The sequence below is a fragment of the Anabas testudineus genome, chromosome 1, assembly GCF_900324465.2.
Source record: "Anabas testudineus chromosome 1, fAnaTes1.2, whole genome shotgun sequence".
Taxonomy (NCBI): Eukaryota; Metazoa; Chordata; class Actinopteri; order Anabantiformes; family Anabantidae; genus Anabas; species Anabas testudineus.
Genome location: NC_046610.1, coordinates 21,857,353 through 21,884,580, shown reverse-complemented (window position 1 = coordinate 21,884,580; position 27,228 = coordinate 21,857,353). Strand labels below are relative to the sequence as shown.

Below are 27,228 nucleotides of genomic sequence, written 5' to 3'. Positions count from 1 at the left end.
CAACAGAAATATCAAAGCAGTGTTGAGTCACAGTGTGTGTGTGTGTGTGTGTGTGTGTGTGTGTGTGTGTGTGTGTGTGTGTGTGTGTGTGTGTGTGTGTGCATGTGAAATGTTTCTGATATTGGATATATTTTAAAATCTCTACCAACATTGTTATCCACTTCATTTGTAGAAATATTTCATTTATTTTAAGTTCAGAGACAGTCAGACAAAAGAAAAGCAACGTAAGGAAAAACACACAGATATGACCAAAAAACATGGGAATAAACGAAATGACATAAATGAAACAGGAGTCCTGTGAGTGCTGTCATGCGAGGACATCACATTTGTGGTCAAAGCGACCAAAATTTCTGTCGTGCATGCTCCTTTCAGTACATGTTTTCTGTTGATAATAAACTTAATCAACAGTGACAAGAAAGATTAAATTAATAGCCATGGAATTGGATGATAGAATCCTCTCATGAACTAATAAATGTGATGCTATTTCAGGAGTAACTAATCAAGTTCCATTTAATCCAATATTTACCAGGCCAACCCATTACCCAGTGGAACATTAAACAGAGAACATTTATAAACACACACTTTCCAATTACAAAAAAGAAGAACAGCCTGCCCTTATTTGTAAAAAGCACTCAGTCAGCTCAGTGGAGGCGGCATGGTTGAGTTCAGTGTCGTGTATTCTGCATGTGGAAAGTTGTCCCCAGTTCACTGACACGTGTTGGATGTTCAGGTTCCAGTGCTGAAGGACTACTGGATGTGCCAATGCCAGATGTTATTTATTGGTTTATTAAAGATGGAAGTTTAATTTCTCACTGGACATGGACTAGAAAGGTGAAATAATTCACTCATTCTGTAGTGAACTGCTTTCTGATAAAGGCCAGGAAGCAAAGCGACACATCAAATAGTGCTTCAGGACTGTGCCTCATGATTGGTCAACTGAGAACAGTTAGAGTTAGTGGCTTGTTCAGGATTTGGTCGACACAGGGTGGCAGCGAACCCCGTCTGCTCAGGAGTTATGAGACGAAGCCAAAAAGCGGCTGGAGGAAGAGGCCCACGGTTCCCAGGACGCAGACGGTCACAAACACCCAGAGGAAGATTCTGTCAATCACCATGGCAACGTACTTCCAGTCATCCTCCACCTGTGAGCGAGGAAGAGGACACAAGGAAAAGTGTGAACGGGAGATTCCCGACCTCAGGAGGTGGGAGGTTGAGCAGGGGCGGTGTGAGTAGAGGATTACACAGCAAAGATGGAGAGAGGGAAAGAGAGAAAAGAGTTGAACGCTGCTCGTAAGCCAACATAAAACTGATACATAATTTACACAGGGGGAAATTACTATGATAATCACATTCAAACCACAGAGTCGAAAGAAGCGACAGGCGTTTTGACAAAGCTGATCGAGCCACAAGTTTTTTGCATATCAAAGGCTGCTTCTCCCCTTTGGGAGATTTCACCCACTGTATTTAGAACTGACAGAGGGAGGGAGAGGATCCCTCCTCGCTCTCGACTCAGATCTAAAATTATTTGGTTCTAACTTACCCTATTGTTAACTTACAGAGCGGGTTAGGAGCTGTAGTAATGCATAAATAAATCATGCACTGATCATACTGACAGTTTTCTTTGAGTGGTGGTAGATAAGTTCAGAAACACTGGGATGTTCTATTTGTGGTCTGAACATTTGTCACCTACTGTATTTCCTAAAATGGTAAATAGACACATTGGATTGACAGTAGAACAAACAAACAAACAAACAAAACTATTATCACACTAGTAGGATACATAACAAGGGCTCTGTCTTTACCAAGCCTGCAAGGGTTGACGGCTCCAGGGGTTTTGCTCTGACATTGTGTTGGTGTGTTGTTGGGGATTAATTTATCCCAATTTAGGGATTTATTGTTTTTGATATTTCATTGCATTTTTAACAACCTTCAGAGATAACGGCATATATGGAAAGCTAGAAATGATGCAAAGAATTGGTCTGGAAGCTGTTATAGTATGTTTACAGCAGCAATAATGTTGTTGTTCACCTTTCATTTTTCATCCAATTACGAAGAAGAAGTAGAAAATAATAGCATTAATGAAGGCTGTATCCTCTTTAGTTGCTTTAGTTTCAAGGTATTGTGCCAGCTGTCTCACTGTCACGCCGTCGTGGCTTATTCGAACAGAGAGCCACCATCAATAATATCATTAGGAACACGTGAAAATGCTGTGAAAATGTTCTACTGAGCATGACGGCTCATTCATTTTGAAGCTCAGTGGAACAGCACTGTTGATGTCATCAATTGCACTTGGTTGTGTTGTGTTTCTTTCCCTGACTTCTTTTTAACTATTAAAGGAAGTTGTAGAAAAGCAAAGGTCAGATGAGTTTCACTGAAATAAGAACGGCCAACCTCACCTCTTTGGCCTTGTTGCGGCTTCTCATGTTTTCAGCTATGTATTTGACACTTTCAATGGCCTGTTTGATCTCGGGTGACACCACAGAAAAGGCCACCACTGTGTTGATGCTCTGGGGACTCAGCTGACGTGTCATCTTCCCCATCTCGGGGGTTTCTGGGGCTTCATTCACATGTTGGCAGGGGCAATGACATTTCTTCCCAGTGCAGCCCTCGATGGACGAGAGCTTACTGTCTCCGAAGTCCAGACAGTTGAGCGAGCCGCCTCCGACCTGCTGGGAAACAAAACAAGAGGTAAGAGTTAACTTTCATATACACTTAGCTTAAATGCTAAGTGGTCTTTTCCAGTGATAGCTTTTTGACAAGTTTGGATCTGTGCAAAGCAACTGTGAGATACTAGCAGTACAACTTCACAAGGAGAAATCATAAGAATTCTTCAACTCAGCTTTAAGTGTTTCCTGTGAGCTCTTATTTTATTTTTTGAATCATACTGTAAATAAACTATGTCAGAGGCATTCGTTTAAAGTGTAGGGATTAGATTAGATTTTAAGTGGATTCTGCTGACAGTAATTGGGAGGCCCCAAAGAGTCAGCTCCGAATGGGTTACAGCACTGAAAAGCAGATGAAGAGAGAATGTGTGGTCCAAGCTATCTATTGGTTAGATACACTCTCAGTCTGTTGACTGAGGCAATCTAAGGTTTGATTCCCAGAAGGGGGAAACCAGGAAATGGTTAATTTACTTCCCTGAGCCACTCCTCTATCCTGTAATTGCTTGAGCTCTAGCAAAAGTGATGACTGTGATGGTTTTCTGTTCCACGGCTGAAACCTGTGTTCACTCTTAAAATGTATCACTGTGTCTCAGCAAGAACCATCCCACAGCTTCACAGAGAGATTTTTTAGATTGTGCTTTTGTGAATTGTGCGAATTGAGTCAAACCTACAATGTAATATTCACAGCCTGCCTGTCTCTTCCCTATTATTGATTCAAACTCTCCATAACTGTCCATCTGTGGGGGTTAACAGAGTTGGAAAGTTTGGACTCGTCAATATATAGATTATTTCTTAAGCCCTCTACGCATGATAAGTGCACCAGTGAAGACCATTGTTTTACTAGGGAGAGAATGAAGACGTCAAACCTTGCTGCGGACGTAGCTCGGCTGTTGTTGCTACTTTTTGTGTAAACAGAAACCAGCTATTGACAGATTTGTCTGTACTTGGCGTTAAATTTTTTTGATTTTGTTGCACGTTTAAAACAGACATCTTTACATTTTAAGTTCTGCAAAGGCTGCTTCAAGATGATTACTTAGAAATTATGTTTATAAGTCTACGGTGCCACTAGGGTTCTTTGTCAACAAGAGGACAAGGGATTTCAATTAATATCAATTACTTACCTGCATCAAGTTATTCTTCTTTTTCTTCCCTCCTTTCCCTCCTCCGCCTCCTCCTCCCCCTCCAGCTCCTCCTGCCTCCCCACTGCTGTCCACCCCCCCAGCCTTGCTGTCTTCATCAATTGGTCTCCGCATCAGCATAATCCTCGGCAGCACTTTGAGGAACACCGAGCGCACCCAACCCGGCATGGTGTGGGTCATTGGTGTGCGGTAATGTACATTTAGCACAAAGACGGTGATGACAATGCTGAGTGTTACGAAGATCATTGTGAAGAGCAGGTACTCTCCAATGAGTGGAATGACCAGCGACGTGGAGGGGATGGTCTCAGTGATAACAAGTAAGAACACAGTGAGGGAGAGCAGGACGGAGATACAGAGCGTGACCTTCTCTCCACAGTCTGATGGGAGATAGAAAACCAGCACTGTGAGGAAAGAGATGAGGAGGCAGGGGATGATGAGGTTGATGGTGTAGAAAAGTGGCAGGCGCCGGATGTAGAAGGAGTAGGTGATGTCTGGGTAGATCTCCTCACAGCAGTTGTACTTGATATCATGCTTGTATCCTGGAGCATCAATGATTTCCCACTCACCACTCTCCCAGAAGTCCTTCAGGTTCACCTACAAAATGGATATCAACCATAAATCCAATTATATATATATACACACGCATGCAATATATATCTACTATCTACTAATGCCTCATGGCTACATGCACCCGAAACATCTGTTTGGAGCTCAGAAAAAGAGTAGAGTCATAGTAAATAAAATAAAGACAAAAATGGAAAAATTGCAAATTCAGCAACTCATTATGCACCAACACCCCTCTAAACAGAGGAAAAACCAAATGATTGAAGAAAATGTTGCATTCAAAAAAGTTTTGTTTTCTGTTTGTGCTGAAATTTTAGTCAAATTATGCACAGATGAAAGATTTTTAAGAGATTTCAGAAATGAACGATGATTATGATTAAATATTGAACTCAACTGGGAGATGACACATACACCAACTTGACCATAGTCACAAACACTGACCTTGGACCCAATAAGTACAAGGTCAATCTTGGCTTTGTCATAGGTCCAGGAGCCAAACTTCATGGAGCAGTTCTGATAGTCAAATGGGAAGTATGTGATATCCATGGGGCAGGAAGATTTAAAAATGGCTGGAGGAACCCAGGTGATGGTCCCATCAAACTTCAGCAGAGCCTTGGTCTTATCCTCCACCAGGAAATCACCTACAGCACTATATAATCAAGCAGAAGTATTACCATGGCAGAGAAGGTATGAGGAGATGTAAACCAAGCATTTGTTGGGGTTTGAATAGGACACACGGTTAGAGGAAGGCATAGATGTCAAACAATGAGAGTAAAAGAGAAAATGGAGCGAGGTACATAAGAGAAAGATACAAAACAGAACATACAGCCGTGAGGTTATGAGGCTAGCAAAAAGAGCATTATGAATAAAAGGCATAGGGAAATTAAGCTGCATTAACCATTATTGCAGAATTCAGAATTTGCCTTGGATTAAAACTATGAGTCATTGTGTTATCTACAAAAAAAAAAAAAAGAAATGAGTCTCCAATTAAGTGAACTAAAACTGAGCAAATAGCGGAGCACACAGTGGCCCTAAACCACGGACAATCATATCAGCATATTTCAGTTTAATTACAGTCGAGGCTGTAACACTGTATAGCAGCAGAGGATATTAAAGCTATTTGCTCTTCACAAAAAGTGGGCATTAATGTGGTATTCAATGATGTAAGTCGGACAGATTCTTATGCACAAATGACAAAGTAGATGTTTGTCAAACTTACAGTTAGATCTGACACCTCTGATGTTTATGTCTGTGTAAATTAAGGTGGTAATTATCCACTTGGGCACAACAAACACATGGTACTATCATCTTGTAAAGCTAATATTGAAAATATGTTCCACATTAAATTTAATTTCGAGTGGTTATTCTGGTGAATCAGTTAAATGCATTCATTCTCATTTTAGTCGTCTGCCCTTCCACCACAGCTTGAAGGAAACATCTGGCTCGTTAGCCGCCAAATGCTCATCAACACATGGATGCACCAAGGTCGTGAACAGGTTCACTAGCTAGTTGTCACCTTTGTCTATCTCCTGTTTGAGCTGCCTGTTACAGATGAAAACAAGGTGAGACAGGTGAGAGTGTTTCAAAAAACAAAGAGTTTAAAGAAGCTACATTGCTCCACATTCTCTGTAGGTTCATAACTATGAGTAAAGCTTTTCCCATTATATGTTGTGGCCAACCGTTTTCTTAAGAGGATTTGAGCAACTGTAAACCCATCATTTTGTTTTGCACTGCCTTTTAACTTTTGAATTGTTTGGACATACAGGTGATGGTGTTTTTTTTTTTCCTGGTAACAAATAATCATTGCAAAAATGAAGCTAATGATAATGACAACTGACAATGTTGACAGCCTCACTTGTTGTAGAGCACAATGTCAGGGCGCCAGATCTTGTTTGATGGAACTCTAATGAACTCAATCCCGTCAAACTCTGCTGGCGTCCATCGCAGCTTGTAGTCATTCCATATCTGGAGGAAATGAAGAGAAAAACATTTTGAGCATGCTGGGGAGTCAATCATCTGTTTTGTGTTTTGCAGACAGTATAAGTCACTGGAGACATATCCCTTCACAGGAATATTTTGAAATACTTTCTTACTGCAGGCGGAACATCCTTTGATATTTTACAGCAAAGCCAAATAAGGATATTAGAATTAAAAATCTAATATTTATAGACTGAAACCGTTACTGATAATTTTACATTACAGCAGTTCTTTAAGCAAATAAGTAGACATTCACAAAAGTGAAAGAGCAACTCAGCGAGAGGAGTAAATAGGTAAATATCTCACTCACAGGAATAAGGGATGAATGTGCTCACTTGCAATCACTTGCTAAGATATGTGTAACATACCTGTGGGTAACATTTCCGTGAGCTGTAGATCCATCAGTCTTGGCTATTTACATGTAATTCAAGATGAAGTCATTCATCAGTCAGCTGGATTAATACCCAGTTATGACCTGGGACAAGTTTAATGAACCCCTTTATCATGTCACATCCACTTTTTCACTTGTCTGTACAGAGCTTTTCACTGTGATCAGCTGGAAAAAACAACAATATACAGCATATATTTTTTAAAATCCCTTTTTAAACAGCCTCATAAGAGAGACAAGTGACGCAAAATGACAAAGGAGGTCACAGAAAGAATGTCACAGTGGCAGAAAAGAGAGAAATGATTGTCTTCAAGAAATTAACCTTTCATTTGCTCCTTTGCTGAGTTGCAACACACTTCAGACTATGGTTAGAGCTTTGAAAAAGACTCACTTAATGATCCAAATCAAATAAAACACTGTCTACTGTAGCACTGTTTAAAATGAAGCTCTCTACTCTTATTTTCTTTACATACAAGTAGTCAGTGATTCTGGTTTTAAAGCGCATAAAGGAAACAAATTTAGAAATGCTGTGCACTGTTTCAGAAGGAATCCCCTGCAGTTTTGCTGCAGAACAGATGCAATGAAGTAATCGGATGGGGGGTGGGGGTGGAGTGTCTTTGTGCAGTGTTTATCTGTGAATGTGATGTTAACTCAGCTGCCAATCAGTGATGGCATGAGATAAATATACAGCTCAGCCATTGCAAACAACACATGAGATCAGCCTGTACAGGAATTTCAAATGCATTTGATTGGAAAGCTCTGAGATCACTGAATGCTCTTATCCACTGCTGAATCACATCAGCATCCAGAAGCCTTTACAGATTTAAATGATGGCACTATACATACTGTTTTATGATGATAAATACAGGAAAAAGGAAGGAAATCACAACACAGCCGCTTAAAGGACAGAGACAAAATGTGTTATTTAAGAAGACTGGGGTCAGAAGTTCAGGGGTCATGACTATAGATCTGCTCAGAGGCGGAGCGTGACTAACCATAATGCTAACACAGATCACCAGCTGATTGCAACTGTCTAGATGAGGTTGCTGTCTTGCTCACGTGTCCCCTCTCATTTGGTGCTACATTTCAGTGATGCACAACATTGGCACAAACACACACACACACACACACACACACACACACACACACACACACACAGAAAGAGAAAACCAAACTGTAGCATCCCCCATACTTTTGTAGTATTGTGCAGTCTTCCTCTCCTTTATGCTTGAACCTTGTGGAGATTGCTTTAGCCCCTGGTCTGGTTCTAGGGCTAGGTGCTAGGACACGACCATAAAATTGTACCTTGTTACGAAAATGATACTATGATACTATAACAATAGATGCTTCAGTGAACTAGAGCCAACAAATTGGCAGAATGACAACGTCTGCTGAAAGCCAACAAGGATATTTACCTTTAGTTATTTGGCATTATCCAAAGCGACTTCCAAGTGAGGTACAAAGCAAACAAATATCTAAGTCAAGGAGACGAACTTTGATGTAAAGTGCTCTAGAAAGAGCTGCTTCAGTTTCATAGGGTATAAGTGCAAGATTTGCAGAGAAAGATGATGGAGTTGAGGTAAGCAGGTGCAGTTGAGTTGAGCACTTTATAGGTAAGGGTCAGGGCTTTGAACCTGATGTGGGCAGCTATAGGAAGCCAGTGCAGGGATCTGAAAAGTGGTGTAACGTGCTGCTGCATTTTAGATCATCTGGAGGGGTTTGAAAACATGAATGGCACCAACCTCATAACAGAGCATGAGCAGGCTGTAACCACACTTAATAGTTTGTGGGAACAAATGGAGGCCAATTATTGACACCTTATGTTCTACTGGGACAAAGCGGTACAATAAAAATATTTTTACAGAAATATGAACGATCCTTCTTTGGTTCTTAGTGAGGACCACACGCTACAGATCATGTTGTGTTTGATGGTGCTTGTTTCTGTGTGTGTGTGTGTTTCTGTGCGTGTGTGTGTGTGTGTGTGTGTGTGTGTGTGCAAGTGCACTTACATGCCTGAGCCATAAATTTGTTTCCATGATCTGGTTCACCTCATCCTGCAGAAACACAAACAAGTAAAAGAGCTTGTTAGCCAGTAGAACTCTGTGTTCTCTGTGTGTGTGTGAGAGAGAGAGAGAGAGAATGTGTTGTTGGTACAACAGCCAACCTAACTACACGTACTTCTTAGCTAGCAGTAACAACAGTTTTTTTTTAAAGAAATTGGATTCATAATTATTGTCTAAATCTGATTTGATTGACTAAATGTTTGACTGTATGTTAAAAATAGTTGAGATACACTGCCTGCAAAAAAAACCGTCACACTCTAATATTTTGTTGTACCACCTTTAGCTTTGATTACAGCGTGCATTCGCCGTCGCATCGCTTCTGCAATGTCAGAGTTGCATCCTTTTTTCGCTGACATCTTGTATTGATAATGTAAGAGTTGGATCGCTGCACTAACTCTTAGTGCAGCGATCCAACTCTAGCACATCCCAAAGATTCTCAGTAGGGTTAAGGTCTGGATTCTGTGGTGGCCAATCCATGTGTGATAATGATGTATCATGCTCCCTGAACCACTCTTTAATAACTTGAATCTTGGAATATGCCCGTGCCATCAGGGAAGAAACCCATCGCTCTGGAACAGGGTAAATCAGGACTCATCAGACCACATGACCTTCATCCATTGGACAGTTCTTAACCCAGTTTTCGTAGTTTCATCAATCTCCTTAGATGTTTTCTTTACTTGATTGATGTCAATAATTTGATCCTTCTGAAACAGATTAACATCTTTTCCACAACCACGGGATGTGCCATTAGACATGGTTGCTTAAGAACTGAGAAGTTACTCACTGCATCAGTTAGGGTTAAATAAGTTGCTGCCAGCTGAAACATAACCATCCATGCAGTAATCATTCAGTGGGAGTCTCTTACCTATTTGCTTAGTTAAATCCAGGCAGTGACTTGTTTTTGGACATGCAGTGTATTATAGATCTCTCTCTTCACCCTTTATTGTGATGTTTCTTTAGTTTTGGTTTGCAATCCTGTTATTCTGAGAATTCAATATGAACCACCTACAGGAATGCATCAACACGCACGCAACACGAACACGTGAAAACATGTGTACTGACTCCCACATTGTGACACATTTATTTAGTTCAACTACACACCGACACGTGCACAGCCACACACTCACCTTTTGATCAACCTCAACCGACCAATCAAGTGAACATATCTAGATAATGGCCCGGACTGAAAACGGATCCTGCAGGCAGTTTTCTCTTAAACTGACGATTTTCAGCTGAAAACCTTTTTTCAGCTGGAAATCAGCTGGAAAGACACCCCCACCTGCGTTAAACTTAACATTGCCAAAACAATGTTAGCCGTGTAACAAAGCTATGCGACATTTTCAGAATCCCAAATCCGTGAAATGGAACAGACTAAATAAAGACTGTATTCACTTTCTGCTTTCGCTTGTCTAATCCTGCATGCTTATCTTTTAGCTTTGCTGTTTCGAGGGTAGGAAATGTCATCAAGATTCTTACAGGAAGACGTCTTACAGCTCTGACTCCTATATACTGTTTTACGGTTGTAGTTAGTCAAACTGCATTTTGGATACACACACATATCAAACAAAACATATGGGGTGTCCAGCTTACGACTTTGACCAGCTGGGAGATGGAGACCTCAAACTCGACAGTGACGGGGTCAGAGACGTTCTCGACTGGTCTGATGAACTGGTTGTATCTTCTAAACAGTTTCCTGAACAGCCGGTCCTCTGCCTTGGAGGAGTGGCAGCCTGAGGGAGCAGAGACAAAGAAGAAAGAGGCAGAAATAAAAAGTGAGTGACTGGATGAAGGAATGTGAATAAAAAGAGCGTTTGAAGGACGAAGCAGTAGTAAAGAAAAATCAAGACTGACTAAGAAGCCATAGATTTGTGAAAGGCTAATTCTGACAGTGCCAATCAATCACAGACCCACAGCTGTCTTTTCCAGGTCTCAGTTTTAATCAACTAAACGTAACTTTTAGATTAAACCGAGAAAAACACACATCAGCCTTGTTCAGTTTTGATGTAGCGTCACATCACTAAGTCCATTAAATTTGTGGAATTAAAGTTATTCGTCTATGAAGATTTCTTTTTAGATTTTATCTCTTTGGCTTAGATCACCAGCTTCTACTTGAACAAGTCTGTGACATGAGATAACTTGTAAGGGGTTTCTTTGTAGGATTGGGCCAGATTAAATCCCACATCGGCCTGTTTTGTTATTTTTCTTCTTCTCTTCAGGTCCACTGGTTCTATTCCATTCATTTTTTCTTACTGCTCTCACAGAGACCATTTGAATTGGAGGGGGGAAAAAAATCATCACTTCATTCAGGACACGGATGTCTCACTGACCTCTCACCCCGCGCTGAGTGACATGGGACCTTTTAGTCTCTCCACCTCAATTTATTTTCATTTAATTCAGTTGTGACCTTTGTCATAGCTCCTGTTTCCAGGCCCACCACCCAGTAGGTATACAAGTGCAGATGTTAAACCACAATTTAACAAACCAACACTGGAATTCTGGATCATTTGTTTAAGTCCAATATTATTCGGGGATTATGAAACCGCCAAATCAAAGCCAAATAACTCACCTCTCATCTTTTCAATGTGAACTCTTCCGACAATTATAAAACCACTGCAGTTTTTGCACAGTAGCAATTCATTGATTTTTCTTTTCTTGATGCCAGTGCAGTTTTTCCACACATCATTTTATCCCACTGCCTACAGAGCAAGATTGCTACCCTGCATGTACTGTACACTGTTGCCATTGCGCTGTGTTTTTGAGGACTGTGTACTTTACAATGACAATATGCACAATTTCGTCAGCTTCGTTTAATTCCTTAAATTCATGACCAAATGCTTTGAGGAGAGCACTCACTCCAAGCTCCCATTGTGGAACAGCAAGTAAGTCAGGCACTATCCACCCACACTGTTCTTCTCCTTAGCCTCATTTCTTAACCTTGTGCTCTCCCCCAGATCCTGACTGCCAGCCAGCCTGGCCATCTTGCTCCTGCAGTCAGTAGCTATTACGCATTGTGCACTGAACACTTTTCTAACCTTACAGGTGTCTGGCATTTTAATAGAGTCCAAAAAGAACTTCTTACAGAAGCCATAGTATGTTATGTGTTATTTTTAATTGTAACTTCATTCTTGTGATGTTGGGTGTCCATATTATAAATGTAAATTATAAATGTATGTTTACTTGGGTGCTCAGTCTCTGTACATTTAAGTCAAAGCTTGGCACGACAGTGGGGGTGGGGCAGGAGCTAAAAGCAACTCTTTCAGAGAGAAGTTCAAAAGAGAAACCGCATTATAAGAGCCTATTATAAGAGATGTTTTTGGAGTCGTAAATAACTATTTCAGTCACTTATTAAATTATGCACAGTATAGCCTGTTTAAACATCCCTAGTGCAAAACTGTCTTCTTATTTAGGTAATGCTATGCACAGGTGACATATTACCATAAGAGGTCCCAGAATAGAGTCTAATTTAAGCTCAAACAAAAATAGAACATCTAAATGGATATAAATCACTGTGACAAGCATGTCCTCTTCTCTTCTCCTGACTAATAGTAAATATAGATGGGTAGGTGTTGGCAGCTGAGGAGGTTCATCCTGTATGAGAACATGATTTATTATAATTTACCTAAATATAGGTATGTGCTTGGCTAGACCGCTGTTTAGCTGCCGTCTGTATACATAACCAAAATATGAAGGGTCTTATTCACTAAATATCCAGGAAGGAACCTAGAAGGCCGGGAGGCACAACATTAGCATATCCACCTAGTGGAAAGTGCTCAGCGAGTTATTTTAATGGAGTGCAGAGGGTTTGTTGATTGGAGCCTCAGGACAGGACATAGAGCACTGAAATATGTTTATGCAGCTCAGGTAAGGAATAGAGTTGCAAGAGGAGAGGGAGGAGCTTTTCAAACTTGACTCTATACGGTAGCTGGAATGTTATTTAACACAAATTTCCTGTGCTGAGTGTTTTTTTTTTTTTTTCTGGCTCGTCTGTGTGGAGTTTTTGTGTTCTCCCTGTGCCCGCATGGGTTTTTTGGTGGCTCTATATTGTCTGAGAGTTGGACACAGCACCATACCTCATGTTCTTACTTTGACAGCTGATCATGTTGCTATGAGAAATGGAAAAAGAAGCAGCAGCCGCAATGGGCTGTTTGATGAAAAGTTGCCGGCTACACGCTGCACACCTCCGCCTCCTCAGCAAGGTAACCAATTTACTGTGTCGTGCTATTGTGTGGAAAGAGCATGAAATCAAACCACACTTGCAATTAGTTTGGGCTGGCTTCTTTAGTGGAACAACATGGATATATTTGGTTGCAATGAAAACAAATCTAGTACATCTGTTCTGTTGTATGTCCGAAAAAGCAGCAGCTCAGTGATTCTTTGCTGTGTAAAACTGCACCTGCTGTCACCACAGACACCGCAGGTGTCACTTAATCAACCAAGACTGAAATCTGCCCACCATTAGCAGCACACAACAGTATTTTGAGCTCAGTGATGTGAAAAAAGCACATTTTTATCATAGTTAAGTTCTCCCTTGGAAATATATGTAAACCAGCTTGTACCTTTGCCTAATTATTAAAGATTCAGATATTTTCTAAAGCAATATTGGTTTTGTCCTGATCATTCAACTAGGAGAATTCTGTGCCCATTAAAGAAAAAAATGAAATGCTTCAATTTAGACATACCTAACACTGTTTACGGCATCTTTATGCCTCTGTCGTTACCCTCCATAAAAGTCAGCACTATGAGCAATGGGGTCATCCATCCATCCTCATAGATAATATAAGACATGCTAATGCGTGGATTTAGATTAAATCTAGTAACTAACATGGAGACAACTGAAACTAATCTCTCGATCAAATGAAATCAGGTTTGTTGGTTGTGTAAACCCAGAAAGTTCTCAAAGCGTATCCCCTTCTCTTCCTCCGTCTACACTCCTGAGTGCTCTTAGCTGTTGCACAGAAACCCTGCTCCCTCTACATCACCCTCCACAACTGGATCAATGCCACATTCTTCTCTGCTGGACACATCTAATGGTCGCTGCATGGTGGAGACGGCTGGACTGAAATGTGACAAGGCACAAAGAAAGTATGAAAGATGCGAAACCAGTAGTCAAACAGACAGACACTAGGATCAGTGACACAAACAGAAAGTCTTCCACACAGGCAGAACTTGTCACCAGCAGACATAACCTGGAGGTGCTTCGTTTGTTTCTTCCCTAAGCACCTTTTAAAAACTATCCTCACTTGCAAACTGAGTTTGGGATAGCTGAGGGGAACGTCTCTTACTTATAATAGACTTTTTTTGAAGAAGGCCTTGAAATCCTAATGACAAAACAGTGCTGACCCTATTACATCAAGATCCCTCCACAGCCCTCTTCATGGACACAATGACACCAGAAACTCAGCTGGTGCTGAACTCTTGGTGACAGCCCTCTCGAGAAAACGACAAGGAGGAGAGGAAATAAAAAAAAAGGACAACAAGACAAGGAGAGGAGATGAAGTCAAAGCAGAGACAGACTGAAAGCAAAGTCTTCTTAAGATGTCACTCAGAAGATTATGTGAATTCAGACTTCATAGCCTTCTGTCTGGAAGCTGCCTAGCATGTGGTAATGCTATGCAAAATAGAGTTTAAAGGGAACATGATATTTGTACCGCAGATGTGATCCATAGCTGGCAGAAGAGGAAACATTTAACCACACAGCGTCAACAACAGTACTGTTGGACAAGCACAAGCAACAGAGAAGAAAGGAAAACATACAGTAGGAAAGGGAGGAGTGAAGGTACATTTTAATTAAAAGAAGAAAAGTGGAGAAATTAGACGGACTAAAACAGGCTGTCACGGTGTTTCATCTACTTGTTAGTATAATTACAAAGGCACATCTGCTCTTTGTCACATGTCCACTGACTAATCCAGCCCTTTGATCAAAACAGGATCCAGAGCTCCTGCACTCACACACACACACACACACACACACACACACACACACACACACACACACACACACACACACACACACACACACACACACACACACGCACATATGCACACATCTGACATGGTCAGATGCATTTCACGTTGAGAATCATAAAAAGAACCAATTATGACAGAAAGTTAATCTGGATTCATCACATTTAGCCCCCCCACCCCACTCCACCCTCTCCCTCCATGTTCCGGTTATTAGTCGACCAGTTTATACTGGCTGCTTTCATCATGCTAGGATGTCATGATGCAAAAAAGTACTGTAAAAGGCATGAAAGGGATTAGCGCGGGGAGAAACAATAATAGTGAACAATGCATGTTGATATAAAAAGATGCACAAAACTTTTTGAACATTTGTACATCACTCATGATTTAAAAAGGTCCAGTTTGCTAATCCAGTTGCAAACCTCTCCTCATGTTGAAGTAGATTGTAGTATGAGCAACAAAAGAGCAGAAATGTAAAAAAAATGGATTAGACAAAACACAGTCTGCTGCAACATACTGTAAGTTGCAATGGTTAGCATTATGGCTAACTTGTTTACTAGAATGAATAGTGATCCTTATGTTGAAAGCTAAAGACTATGTTATAAACTACATCCACTTCATTACTGAAAGATCGACTGTGACTTCTGAAATCTACAAATATTTTAACATATTCAAATGTCCCAACAGGCCATGATAGTGTGACTAGGAAAATAAGCAGCTTGGTGCAAGTCAGCCATGATTAATTCTGTTATTTACACCTTTGCTTTTTCAAACTGTGCCTGTTTCGTAATTTTTGCAAATTGTGTATTGCAATTGGGATTTTCTTAAACGTCTGTTTTTATCTATTTTAACCCAAAATGAATCATATTTAACATGTTAGGTTTCAGTAATGATGCAACAGTTACACCCGGCAGTTATTGGATATAAAAATCAGTAACTTTATGGATAGTCACAGCCCGTTTTCCCAGTAAAGCATAAATCTCTTATACATTTACACCATTAAAGCTGCATGTGAAGAAGAATAGCTGGGGCAGCAGTTGGCTCCTTTTTTGTTCCATTTCTACAGCCTACTGTCATGACAGCCGCGTGGGGGCTCTGTCTTTGCAGCATTTCCACTCAGGCTAATGCCTTTTGACCAACCTTTGTGTAAATAATAATAAAATAATATTTCAACACAAAAAGCCGTTGTATGTACATTATGTGTCTTTTCTTTTTGTTGTACAGCTATGTAGCCGCGCTGGCAGCACAACCTAAGTGCCTGTTCATTAGTCAGTCAAAGGTATGTTTACAACCATTGGTTTGGTTTCCTTGAATTTTTGTACAGACATTCATTCTAAATCACTTTCTGACTATTTAACAACTACAGTAAAACAAGAGAAAGTATTAGAGAAAATAAGAAAATTTTATACGGCAAAATCAGCAGCATGCTATCAAGTCCACTTTCAGTTATTTAACTGTGCAAAACGTGCCACAACTCACTTAGACCACAAGATAGTTTCATCACGTGACATAATTAATGCACCCGAGACAGTTGGAGGTCAGCCTGCATAATAAAAAAAGGTTCCAGAGATTATGATGGAGACAGAAGGAGGGAGAAAATGAGAAGGCAGGATGAGAGGAATGAAGGGCAGATAATGAAGGATGGAGAGGAAGAGACCATCTTGGGTCACTTTAGAGGATGCTATAAGAACCATTTAGCCTTCGTTTTCCCCTGAGCTTGCAAATGCTTTTAAAGTAGAGTGTGTGAGAGAGACAGCGGGACAGTGAGAGAGCCAGGGCTGAAAGCATCATTATTATGTACAATGCTTATACAGTAAACACTAGGTAAAGGCGTATCTGCTTTGAGCTGAGCTGCAACTCGTGTTTGTTTTTCCCCTTTGTATCAGTAAAGCTGAGTGGAGATGAGCTGGATTCAAGTGACACAGATTAAATGTGAGAAGGGAAGTAAAGAAAAAGAGAGAGACAACAGAAATGACAAAAGCTGAGTGAGATGAAGTGCAGAGCTGATGGCAGCGACAGAATCTGGGAGATTTGTGAGTAAGAACGTGTAGAGGCAGAAGAAAAGTGAGATACACATACTGGGGCAGGGGTTTCTCTCTCTCTCTCTCTCTCTCTCTCTCTCTCTGTGTATCCACTAAATGGAAGAGAAGAAGAGATGTGTCTGATGTTTGTGACATCAAAATGCTCTCTGCCACCATAACCGCATCCTGTCAACATGTGAAAACAGCATTCTTTAATTCGTCCTTTTCTTCACACAGTACTTTTTTTTATGACTTTATGCTTATACGGACACTAATATTGATCCAATACACTTGTATTAAGAGACATGTGACATTCACACTAGACTGCACACATATCTGTGCACTCTCATTGTCACACAGATGGATGGATAGCAGGTAGATATTGAACCTACTGTAATTTCCCTTAAGGTGCGTTTTGCAAAAACGGGGTTACAAGGCTGTCATGTGATGTTTCACGTGACAGAACGAATCGCACCCTTAACCCTGTATCTGAATGGTGGTCCAGCTGTTTCAAAATGTACATTTTGCCTGTGCATTCTCACCTTGGACCAACTAGAGTGAAAAAAGGTGGGCTTTAGAAATACTGAGCTAAATATAGTTTGCTATTAGTGCTAAAAGTGAAACCTGTGTTTACACATCTTATTCAAATAGTTAAAACATGAATTCGCTGATGACTGACAGTGCATTTCACTGTTTTCACAGAGATGAACAAAATGCTTCCACGCCATATACATTCTGCTAAAGCTGTGAAATCTTGCGAACAGGTCGAGTGTGTTCATGAAAACAGGTGGATGGTTGCAGCATTGAGGCGCTGCAGTGTGAGGTGTTCTCCACAAATGTATGTGTGACTCACTTGGTGTTTAGTCACACCCCCTCTGTGTTCTGCTCTATAAACGATATTGTGATACAAGCCTTGTTACCAAACACACACGTTCACACACACACACACACACCTCATCACCACAGTTCATCAGTCATTCAAATTCATTAAGCGAGGCATCCCGTATTTGAAAACAAGTGATGTCAGGGACGTTGCTGAAGTAACACGTGCTCACGCTGTTTACAGTGCGAGTATATGTGTGTACTTGTGTGAAAGCGTATTTTTGAAGGCAAGAGTGACCTCTCTCATATTTGTCTATATGTGTTTGATGCCAAAACATATATTATAGGCTGAACCGTTCAACAAACATGTTCTTTGGCACAAGCACAAATTGCAAACAGTTTGTAAGTGGTGGTCAAGTAAGGTTTTACACACCTCTAGCATCATATTTGTTTTGTTTCCAAAACGCATTACGTATCGCTGATTTTTAACTTCTTTTGGTCTTAGATACATAAATGTGTTATTTCTGTGTACAGTGACAAGATAAAGTATGTGAACCTCTTAGAATTTGGTGGTTTTCTGCACGCATTTGTCATAAAATGTGATCAGATCTTCATCTAAGTTAAGAGTATTAACAATTATAATGTACCTAAAATAATAAGACAAAAGATTTCTGATCTTTAATAAATAAAAACCTCATAGTGCAAAAGTATGTATGCTTCCTGTAGCTGTGAATCAGACCTGCACGTTGTTCAGGAGGAATTTTAGCCCATTCTTCCTCCAGAACTGCTTTAGCTCTGTTATATTCTTTGGACGTCTTCTCTCTCTTCAAGTCGTTTCATAACATCTCTGTTGGGTTGAGGTCTGATTTGACCACTTCAAAAGATGGATTTTGTTTTCCTGAAGCCATTCTGTCGTGTGTTTTGGGTCATTGTCCTGTAGCATCACTCAACTTCTACAGAGTTTCAGCTGATGTACAGAAATTCTCACATTATCCTGAAGAATCTTTTGATACACTTTTCCATCTTCTCCTTAATCACTGCAAGCTAGCCAGGCCCTAATGCAGTAAAGCAGGCCCAAGTCATGATGTTTCCTCCACCATACTTTACAGTTAGGGAGATGTTTTCATGATGACATGCAGTGACTTTTTTACACCATAGGTAGTGCTGTGTGTTCTTTTCAAATAGTTCAATCTTAGTTTCATCAGTCTACAAAACATTTTGCCAATACTTCTGTGGAGGGTGCATGGGCTCTTTGGCAAACTTCAGGCGTTCAGCAATGTTCTTTTTAGTAAGCAGCAGCTTCCTTCATGGTGTCCTGCCATAGACACCCTCCTAGTACTACGCTTTGGGTGAGCTTTTTTGAGCTTTTTTGAGGTCATCATTTTTCTCCTATCACTATGAGATTTTTATGGCTGTTCTCAATAAAGACATGAAAGATCAGATTGTTTTATTAATTTGTTATTATTTTAGGCACTATGCTTGTTAATACTCTTGACTTAAAGGAAGATCAGATCACTTTTTATGACAAATTAATTTGTCATACATTGACCAATTGTCAGTTTGTGTGGACAATTGCAAATACGCAAATCTGTACTTTTATTTGTAAGTGTGCTTAATTTAGTCGTGTCTACAAAGCTTACACATCAGTGTGAGTGTGTGCAAGTCAACATTGTCTTTAAGTCCATACTGTTTGGTTAATTAAGCCTCTTGAGTAGCGTAACACAGCTTTATTTTCCATGAAATAAATGTACTCATATTCAGTGTAAACTTTACATTTAGTATAGACATTTTCTCACTATGTCAATGTTGCTGAAAGGTTTTGCTGTTTTAGAGGCGACTCTGATGCGACTGTAGGATCAATTTGGCTGCCTTTTGTTGTGTTGTTGAAATGTCCTGTTTTATATACAGAGCGAGTGTATTTCCTAGTGCAAATGTGTTGTATTGCATAGGGAGACATGGTTATTTAATCTGGAAATGTATAAAAGAACCTAAAAAGTATGTAAGAGTATACAAACAGCATATTATCAGATTTACAAATGTGTAAAAATATCTGTAGATGCGAACTCTGCAAGTACACTTGATCTGATTATGATGATGTGAAGGCAATTTGTAAAATCAAGAGATTGACGTGTATACACGTTTGTGAAACAGCTGATAAATGTGCACTGATGTGGTCTGTAAATTTGTCACAGTCTACTCAGATCTGCAAATGTGAACTCCACAGTGAACTGCAGTGAACCCGTTGGAAGATCTGATTCCCACATTAGCATGCTAGTGTGCTAATTGACTAAAATTAGCTTGTAATCACCAGTAATTTCAGGATGATTTGCCTTATCACCATGTACTAAACCCTAAGCAGGCGTTTACGTGTACAGATTGACGCCCAGGTTCACAATTTCACACAAACATTTACAAATAGGTGCAAAGCCGGCTCCAAGTGTGTTTATGGAAACGGAGAGCAAGGGAGAAAAAAGCCAGATGGAGGGGGTAGAGAGGGGAAACACACAAGAGGTCATGCGTGGAATAAAGAATGTGTGTGGAAGCTGATAAACCATAAAAGAGCCTGTTTGCCACCTTACATAAATCAGATAGCTGCTGTTTGTGCCCTGGAAGCGAATGTTTATGTTAATGTTTTTGAAATGCTGCTGCATAATTACCAGCTCTGCATCTATTTCCCAGAGTGCCTGCAGGTCAGATCCAGGATCTCTGCCTCTGCACCGGTCAGTGATTAAGTCTCTGGATGCATTTCAATAATGCAAACCTTTCCTTCCCCTCCCTCCCTCCCTCCCTTCCCTTTCTTCCTACCTCCTCTCTTCTTCCTTTCTTGCATGCCTCCTTCCCTCTTCCACTCTCATACAATCAATTGCAACTAAAAATGATCCCACTTTAAAAAATGTGCTCACTCTAAAGCTCTACATATTTCTTTCCAAAAAAAAGAGATTAATACACACGCTAGTGATAAATGAAGACGACTTTAAAACTAAATAAGGTTATCCCACTTATCCAAAGACGAGTGTTGCTCTAAGATGTTTCACTCACATGCCTGCGGTCGACCGACCTCCTCTGACTGAAAACATCCTATCTGGCTTCAGCCTGAGCAAAACACTGTTGGCATGTATAAGCCACAAACTCTCCCAGCAGCCATGAGCAGAGAAACACATCCTGTAAACAAATTCTAATCTGTTTTCGGTTTCCTCAAATCACCACTTGCGCCCCCAAAACAAAATCAGCATTATGAAAATGATTCTTTTGCGCCTGGTAATGTTGGCCTAATTATCCCGAAACCCAAGTCTTGAGTAAGCTTTACTTCATGATCTTATGAAAAAGAGAGCGATTTTAAAATATGTCTGAGCTCAGACAGCTTGGATTAATAGTTTGGGTTTGGTTTTACTAACGTTTACAGTTTAAATTAATTAAATAATGCAAATATAGAAATGTTAAAAAAGTTACGACACTGACCATCGGCGACCTTTTTATAATAAGATCATGATTAAGTCCTGGACATAGTTAAAAGAACAACAAAGTACCTTCAAAGCCGTTTGACTGAATCGTCACAAAACCTTGAACTTAACCATCTGGACATGGACGCGTAAATCTCCCCACAGTATCCCCACCTCGCCTTTTAAACCAAACCACATAAACGAGCACTGGTTTCTCCAAAAGTATCACATCAACAGGATGTGGAGCTCTACTTACCGTGCGCTGTCAAAACCACCAGAAAAAGCAGTAAAGTCCTTCTCGCCACCGGCTGCATGTCTCTTCACTTATTTTATTTTTTATTTTTCTGAATGAACCAGGTCGGTGTAAGTCAGAAGACAGGAGACCGTGCGTCTCTGCCCTGGTGCCGTCCGTGCGTCTCTGCCCGCGCTGCTTCTGGATCTGATCCGAACTTGACTTCGCTCGTCGTCCCTCCCCTATGAGCGCAGGCTCCCCTCTGGCGCATCCACAACGACTCCACACACACACACACACACACACACAGGAAGTGGGGAAAAAACAGCCCGAACACTTGCTCTGAAGGCGCAGTGTGGTTCAGCGGCGAGTGACAGAAACAGAAAGGCTACGAAGTGAGATCAGGAGAAATGTTTGGCACAGGAGTGTAACAACTAAAGCCTGGTGCAGGAGTCCTGCCAGGTTCCAGCCGACAGATGATATTAGAAAGTTGTTTTTCAGTCGGCGCTGTCCGAGGTGCTGAAACCAGCTGCCTCCTCCCGCTGTGGCCTTCTATAACTTTCATAGAGACGCTGATTCACCTGTATTACTGGGACCTCTCACCACGTGTCGTCACCAATAAATGAACAAGCAAATAGAAAGATGAAATGTGTGTATTTGATCTGTGAGTCCATTCTTTGCATTACTGTGGTGCTGTGTCTTTTCTCGGCCACTGAACTGCAGCACTGCGCTGAGGAGGAAGGTCTGCCTCACTGAAACGCGCCCATCCCACTGTACTATGGAGCTCCCCAGGTGCCTGTTTACCAGCATCAGGACCAAGTTTAGTTTTAGTCCGCGATTTCCCATCCTCGGTCTGACGTCATCAAACACAGTCGTTAATGAGGCAACACTGAGCTGAGTGTTGAGGAAGGAAGACAACGTGCACGGTTCATGACATCACAGCCCCCTGTTCAACTAGGTTTGCTTTGTTTTGAACTCTTTTATTTTTAACAATTACCTGCTTTAAATCCAGACATACTGTGATAAAGTTATTCACTGTGCAGGTGGACTATGCAGGAAAATCTACTATCTAAGTATTTTGTGCCAGACTGTCCCAGCTTCACCTTAATGTGCACAATAATTCATTTATTGGCTATTTTCATTTATGGATTTAGAGCAGTCGTCTATAAACTCCCGGTTCCTCCTGGCTACATGTTGAGGTGTTCTTGGACAAGACACTGACACCCCACAGTAGTGCTGTCATCTACTGCTGCTGTCCAAGCAGCAATTTCCCCAAGGGGATCAATGAAGTATATCATTATCACTATTAGGTTTGGCTCTATCTCACTGCAGCTGTCTTTAAAGAATTACAAAAGAAGAAACCCTTGAGTTTGTGCCTGGTATCATTATCCATTCTAACACGTGTAAAGTGTATAACAAGGTTGGTCAAACATCGGCAAACGTATGAGAAACAGCTAAACCAGATGGGGCGTATGGGTTATAAATATAGTGTAAATACAGGAGGTGTGTGTACGCTGATGCTTCTACACACACATTTTATATCAGCACCTCTTATTCACCCTCAGGCCGTATCACCCAGGATGAACACAATCAGCCTTCAAAACGACGTGCGAGCATTGTCAAAACAATCAGTATCTCCTCATTTCAATACAAGTGAAACCATCAAAACATTGTGCATGTCTTCTTCTCTTGCCTTTTTAGCTATTGGAAGGAAGTTTACCGAGTCTAATCCCTGCAGACAAGCGCCGCATAAAAACGACAGATGAAGGAAAACAGAATAAGCACAACAGGGGTAATGTGTTTTTGCTGTTGCCGGTGTCACCGCCTGACAAGTGCTGAGCTCACGGAGTGGCGTCATGACATGCTCGTCTTTGCCAGCCTTATTGGTGAAGCGGGTTAGAGGAGGAACTAGGTGAGAATCAGTGTTTCTGCCAGGACTGTTTAGCGTGACACACCATCGCCTGTCCCGCTGCTCTGCCTGGGGAAATGTTTAATTCATGCGTTCTGTAAAAGCTGGATGCACCGAGTCCAAAAGCCACTAGTGTCGTCCTCTTTTGTCTCCAGAGCATCATCCTCTCCTTTCATCTCAACAATCCAAATCAACTTTCTCTATTAATCACGCTCCGTCCTCCCCCAGGCCTCCTACCAGTCTGTAAGTTCCTCGTTGTTCAATACAAGCCCTCCTTTCCGTTCTCCTTCCACCTCACATGTCTCAACGTGCTTTTCCCCCTGCACCTGCTCTTATTCATATAATGTACACTGGTGCCATCTTTCTGCCTCAAATGAAACACAACACATAAAAATATCTATCTCCCTCGCTAGAACTTTTAGACCGTGCTGAATTATTTACATCCGCATATCTGCACCACATCCCCTGACCCCGAGAGAAGTGCTTTTATTTTCAACCCTAAGTAATGAAATCTGGATGGCCCCTTTTTTTATTCTCACTGGCATGATTGTCTCGCCGAGGTGGGTTTAATAGAGCGGAGGTGATCGGATGCTTCTGGAAGCTTCCAGCAGGCAGGGAGGCAGATGTCACGTCTTCTTTATAAAGTGAGAAAAGAAATAAGAGTATAGTCTGTGTGAGTGTGAAAGGTCAGCGCTGCGATATGGACAGCTGAGAATTTCTGCCTGTCAGAGAGGTTGAGCGCCGCTGCAGGAATCACAGCAGTCGGTCATCAAACAACAGTCTGTTCTGCAAATGGCTGCACCCTGATGCAAGTCAGGATCATAAGTGAAATATGTCACACCAACGCAATACACATACGTACGTCAATTGAAGTGGTTGCTGGCTGCAAATGTAATAATGTTAAGTCTTTTTACATTCTACACACACTAAAACTGCATGGCCCAAACCTCTTTTTTTTTTTTTTTTTTTAGTTTGACCCTGAAGATAAAAACTAGGTCAGAATTGTTGGGTGCATCACATGATTGTAACAGCGTAAAACCTTTGAAGACGAAGTTGTCACTTTCATCTTTTGTTTTTTTTGATAAATACATCATGTGTATTGTAATTTCCCCATCAATAAGCTTCTTTCTTACAGCCTCTTTAAACTGATCTGGTGTTTGCAGCTTGCAACAGTTCATCCGCTGTAACCCAGTGCAAACTGTAACTCCAAAATAATGGGAAACACAAAAAGTGCAGTTCATAAAAGGGCTGTAGAATTTACTGCTAGGTTACTGCAATAACTCCTACTAGCTCTAAGTACAGTAGTCGCACCACGTAAACTGGCAACTTTATGTATTATAGTGCACTCTACCTCCTGAACCCCCTATGTCGAAGTGTGCTGGGAACACACGGAAACATTTCTTGATCATGTGAATTATCATAATCTGGATAATCATGCCTTCCCGTTGTGTGGAAAAGTACTATACAGACCCAGTTTGCATTTCTACCGTCTTTAAATTAATCATATTAGAGAGGTAGCTCCACTCAGAGTATCTACATGTTTAAACAAGACCTAAAAGCTGCCTGGGAAATGCTGAAGCACAGTTCTTCTGCTTTTAAGTAAAGGTTTTTAGAATGACACACGTTCTCAACAACTGTGGGCTCATTCCTGTTATGTGGTCACAATATATCATCACATAACCATTGTTGTTTTAGGATCCATCTGCAGACCTCACATCTGAGAGCAAAATGTGAGGTGCGTCACTTCTGTATTGTCAGATTTGAAAACACTCAGTCTGCTAATGACTGGCAGTGGGAGCGGGACTCCAGGCACAGTATTTAATGTGATTTGGTTGTGTCGACAGTTGGCAGAGAAAATCGTTGTGTGTCGTGTCATTTATTTAGTCTTAAAACCCTACTGATGCTGCAAACTGCTCTGACCAAGATTTGTTTGAACGTGTGTCATATTTTGACCTACGTCAGCAGCTGATGACGTCAAGTCTGAGGGATACAGCTTTTCCTGAAGGTACCTTTCTTTTACAAAGTGAATCTACCTCCACTTCTTTATAGTCTTTACAGTTCATGTTGTTCTTGTGTCTCTCTCCAGGAAATCTACTCCTTCTTTTCATTCTCTAACATGTACCAGCTGTTGACGTGCTCCCTGCGTCTGTGTGGCTTATCTCTGCGTATTTTGGCTTCTTCCCACCATCCAAAAACACGCTGTTGGTTTGATGGTTGGCTCTAAATTGCCCGTAGGTGTAAATGTTTGTCTGCCTCTAAATGCATGTCTAGGGTGTACCCTGTCCCAGTGACAGCTGAGATAGGCTCCAGCACTCCCATCACCCAAGGACAAGCGGTTGGGAAAGTGGGTGTATGGATAGAAAGGATTCTCAGGTTTGTGTACTAGTACTGTTTCCAGTTTTTTGGCATAGTACCGCCGTTATGTACTGTCTGGCAGCCGTATGTCATTATTATTAAATCACATAGTATATATAAAACAATCCAAAACATATTTTCATATATATTTTCATATATTTCATATTTTCAACTTCAATCTCCACAATAACAATTCAAATTCTGTCTTGAATTGTATTTACCATTTTACCCAGAAGGCACAGTAACCCTGACTTCAATTCCAGTTTGCTCTTATATGTCAAAATTAGCATTTATATATCAGATAAAAGAAGTAATGCACCTCATACAGTGGCCCCTTCTTATTGGTTTACAGGCTAGGGAATCCCTGGACTTGAGATCTGCAGTTAGACCTTTTTTACCAGGACCAAAATCTATTGTGCAAATGATTTGATACTGAACTCCACACTGCTCACTGGCTGTGTATGGGGCAGGAATAAAACACTGTAGTGAAATGGAATTTATAGCTTTAAAAGTTGTTTATAAGATTGATGCCACTTAATTTAAAGTCTCTGCCTGAAGGCAAATGTTTGGATCCTGTTTTGTCTGAAGCACTAAAATCAAATACCGATGAGATCAATACATTCAAACATGTCTATATAGAAATAATGTGCCCAGAGAGGCAATCTTGTTCATGAATGAAGGATTAGCAGCTTAAAGGAAACACATGCAAATATAAACAGGTGAAAGCACACATGTCCATGCATCTGCTCATTTGTCTGATTAGGGAAAGCAGTAAGGTGATTGGATCTGCTCATGTTCAGCCCTATAGATGTAACCTGCTGTTTTATAGCTTCATAGACACCTGGGAGTGCATTAGACCCACATAGGGATGATTTATACAAGTTACACACAAGATGCATGTCCATTCGTGCTCCATGACTTTGCACTGGTTTAGCAAAACTAATTTCCCCTGGGACAGTAAAATGTCATGGTCGGGTGCAAGTAGCCCAAAATTGGGTTAGCTCATGCTAAGTGTAATTGCAGTCAATCAAATTGGGGACACCAGTGTTTGCTCCAAATTGTACACAAAACCCCAAGTATATCAGTTTACAGTCCTACAGTTTGCCCCCATATGTGATTTATCACATGTCACGCTAATCACTGAGATCCACAGGTCTCTTGCGGGCGACTGCAAGTCAGGAATCGCAAACTGATGGGTATAAATGTGAAATAAATGTGTCAGCTCACCAGTCTGGCAACACTTTGATTGTTACAGCTTGTGATAGTGAGGGAAGGAGTATCCGACACTCATGTACTTGAGCCAGAGGCAAGAGGAATGCTTGAACGGAGCCAAAACCTCTGTTAGTACATCATAAGTGCTGTTTAAGAGCATCGCACTCTCATTACTGTCTGCAGAGCTGGATATCTTTTATTCATCAGCGTGGAGGCACAAGGGGAAGGAAAGTATAATTAGAGCCCAAATGTACTGTCAACACTGGTGATGTTTTTAAACGGGTTGATATCCAAAATGAACTGAAAAGCCCAAATTAAATCTTAGCTGCCAAATACAGCGCATCAGCCCACCGCAGTCTGAAATATTGGAACGGATAAGTCTTTTAAATATTCAAAGTTTGCTCTGACTTTGGTCCATGGGAAAGAAAAGTTGCGCGTTGGTTTTTCAACTTGAATTTATTTCCGAGTGCAGCGGTCCTGTGCTT

General features: G+C 40.9%; 1 protein-coding gene across 1 annotated transcript; it reads right to left on the bottom strand.

Annotated features, from left to right (window-relative positions):
* Window positions 1–212: 212 nt before the first annotated feature.
* chrna6 (cholinergic receptor, nicotinic, alpha 6) lies at window positions 213–21,418 on the bottom strand. Its single transcript, XM_026358761.1, has 8 exons — window positions 21,292–21,418; window positions 10,382–10,521; window positions 8,738–8,782; window positions 6,219–6,328; window positions 4,805–5,012; window positions 3,782–4,393; window positions 2,394–2,666; window positions 213–1,139 (listed from the first exon to the last, which is right to left on the bottom strand). The coding sequence occupies exons 1-8, from the start codon at window positions 21,347–21,349 to the stop codon at window positions 1,014–1,016; spliced, it is 1,572 nt and encodes a 523-aa protein (XP_026214546.1). The 5' UTR covers window positions 21,350–21,418; the 3' UTR covers window positions 213–1,013.
* Window positions 21,419–27,228: the final 5,810 nt, after the last annotated feature.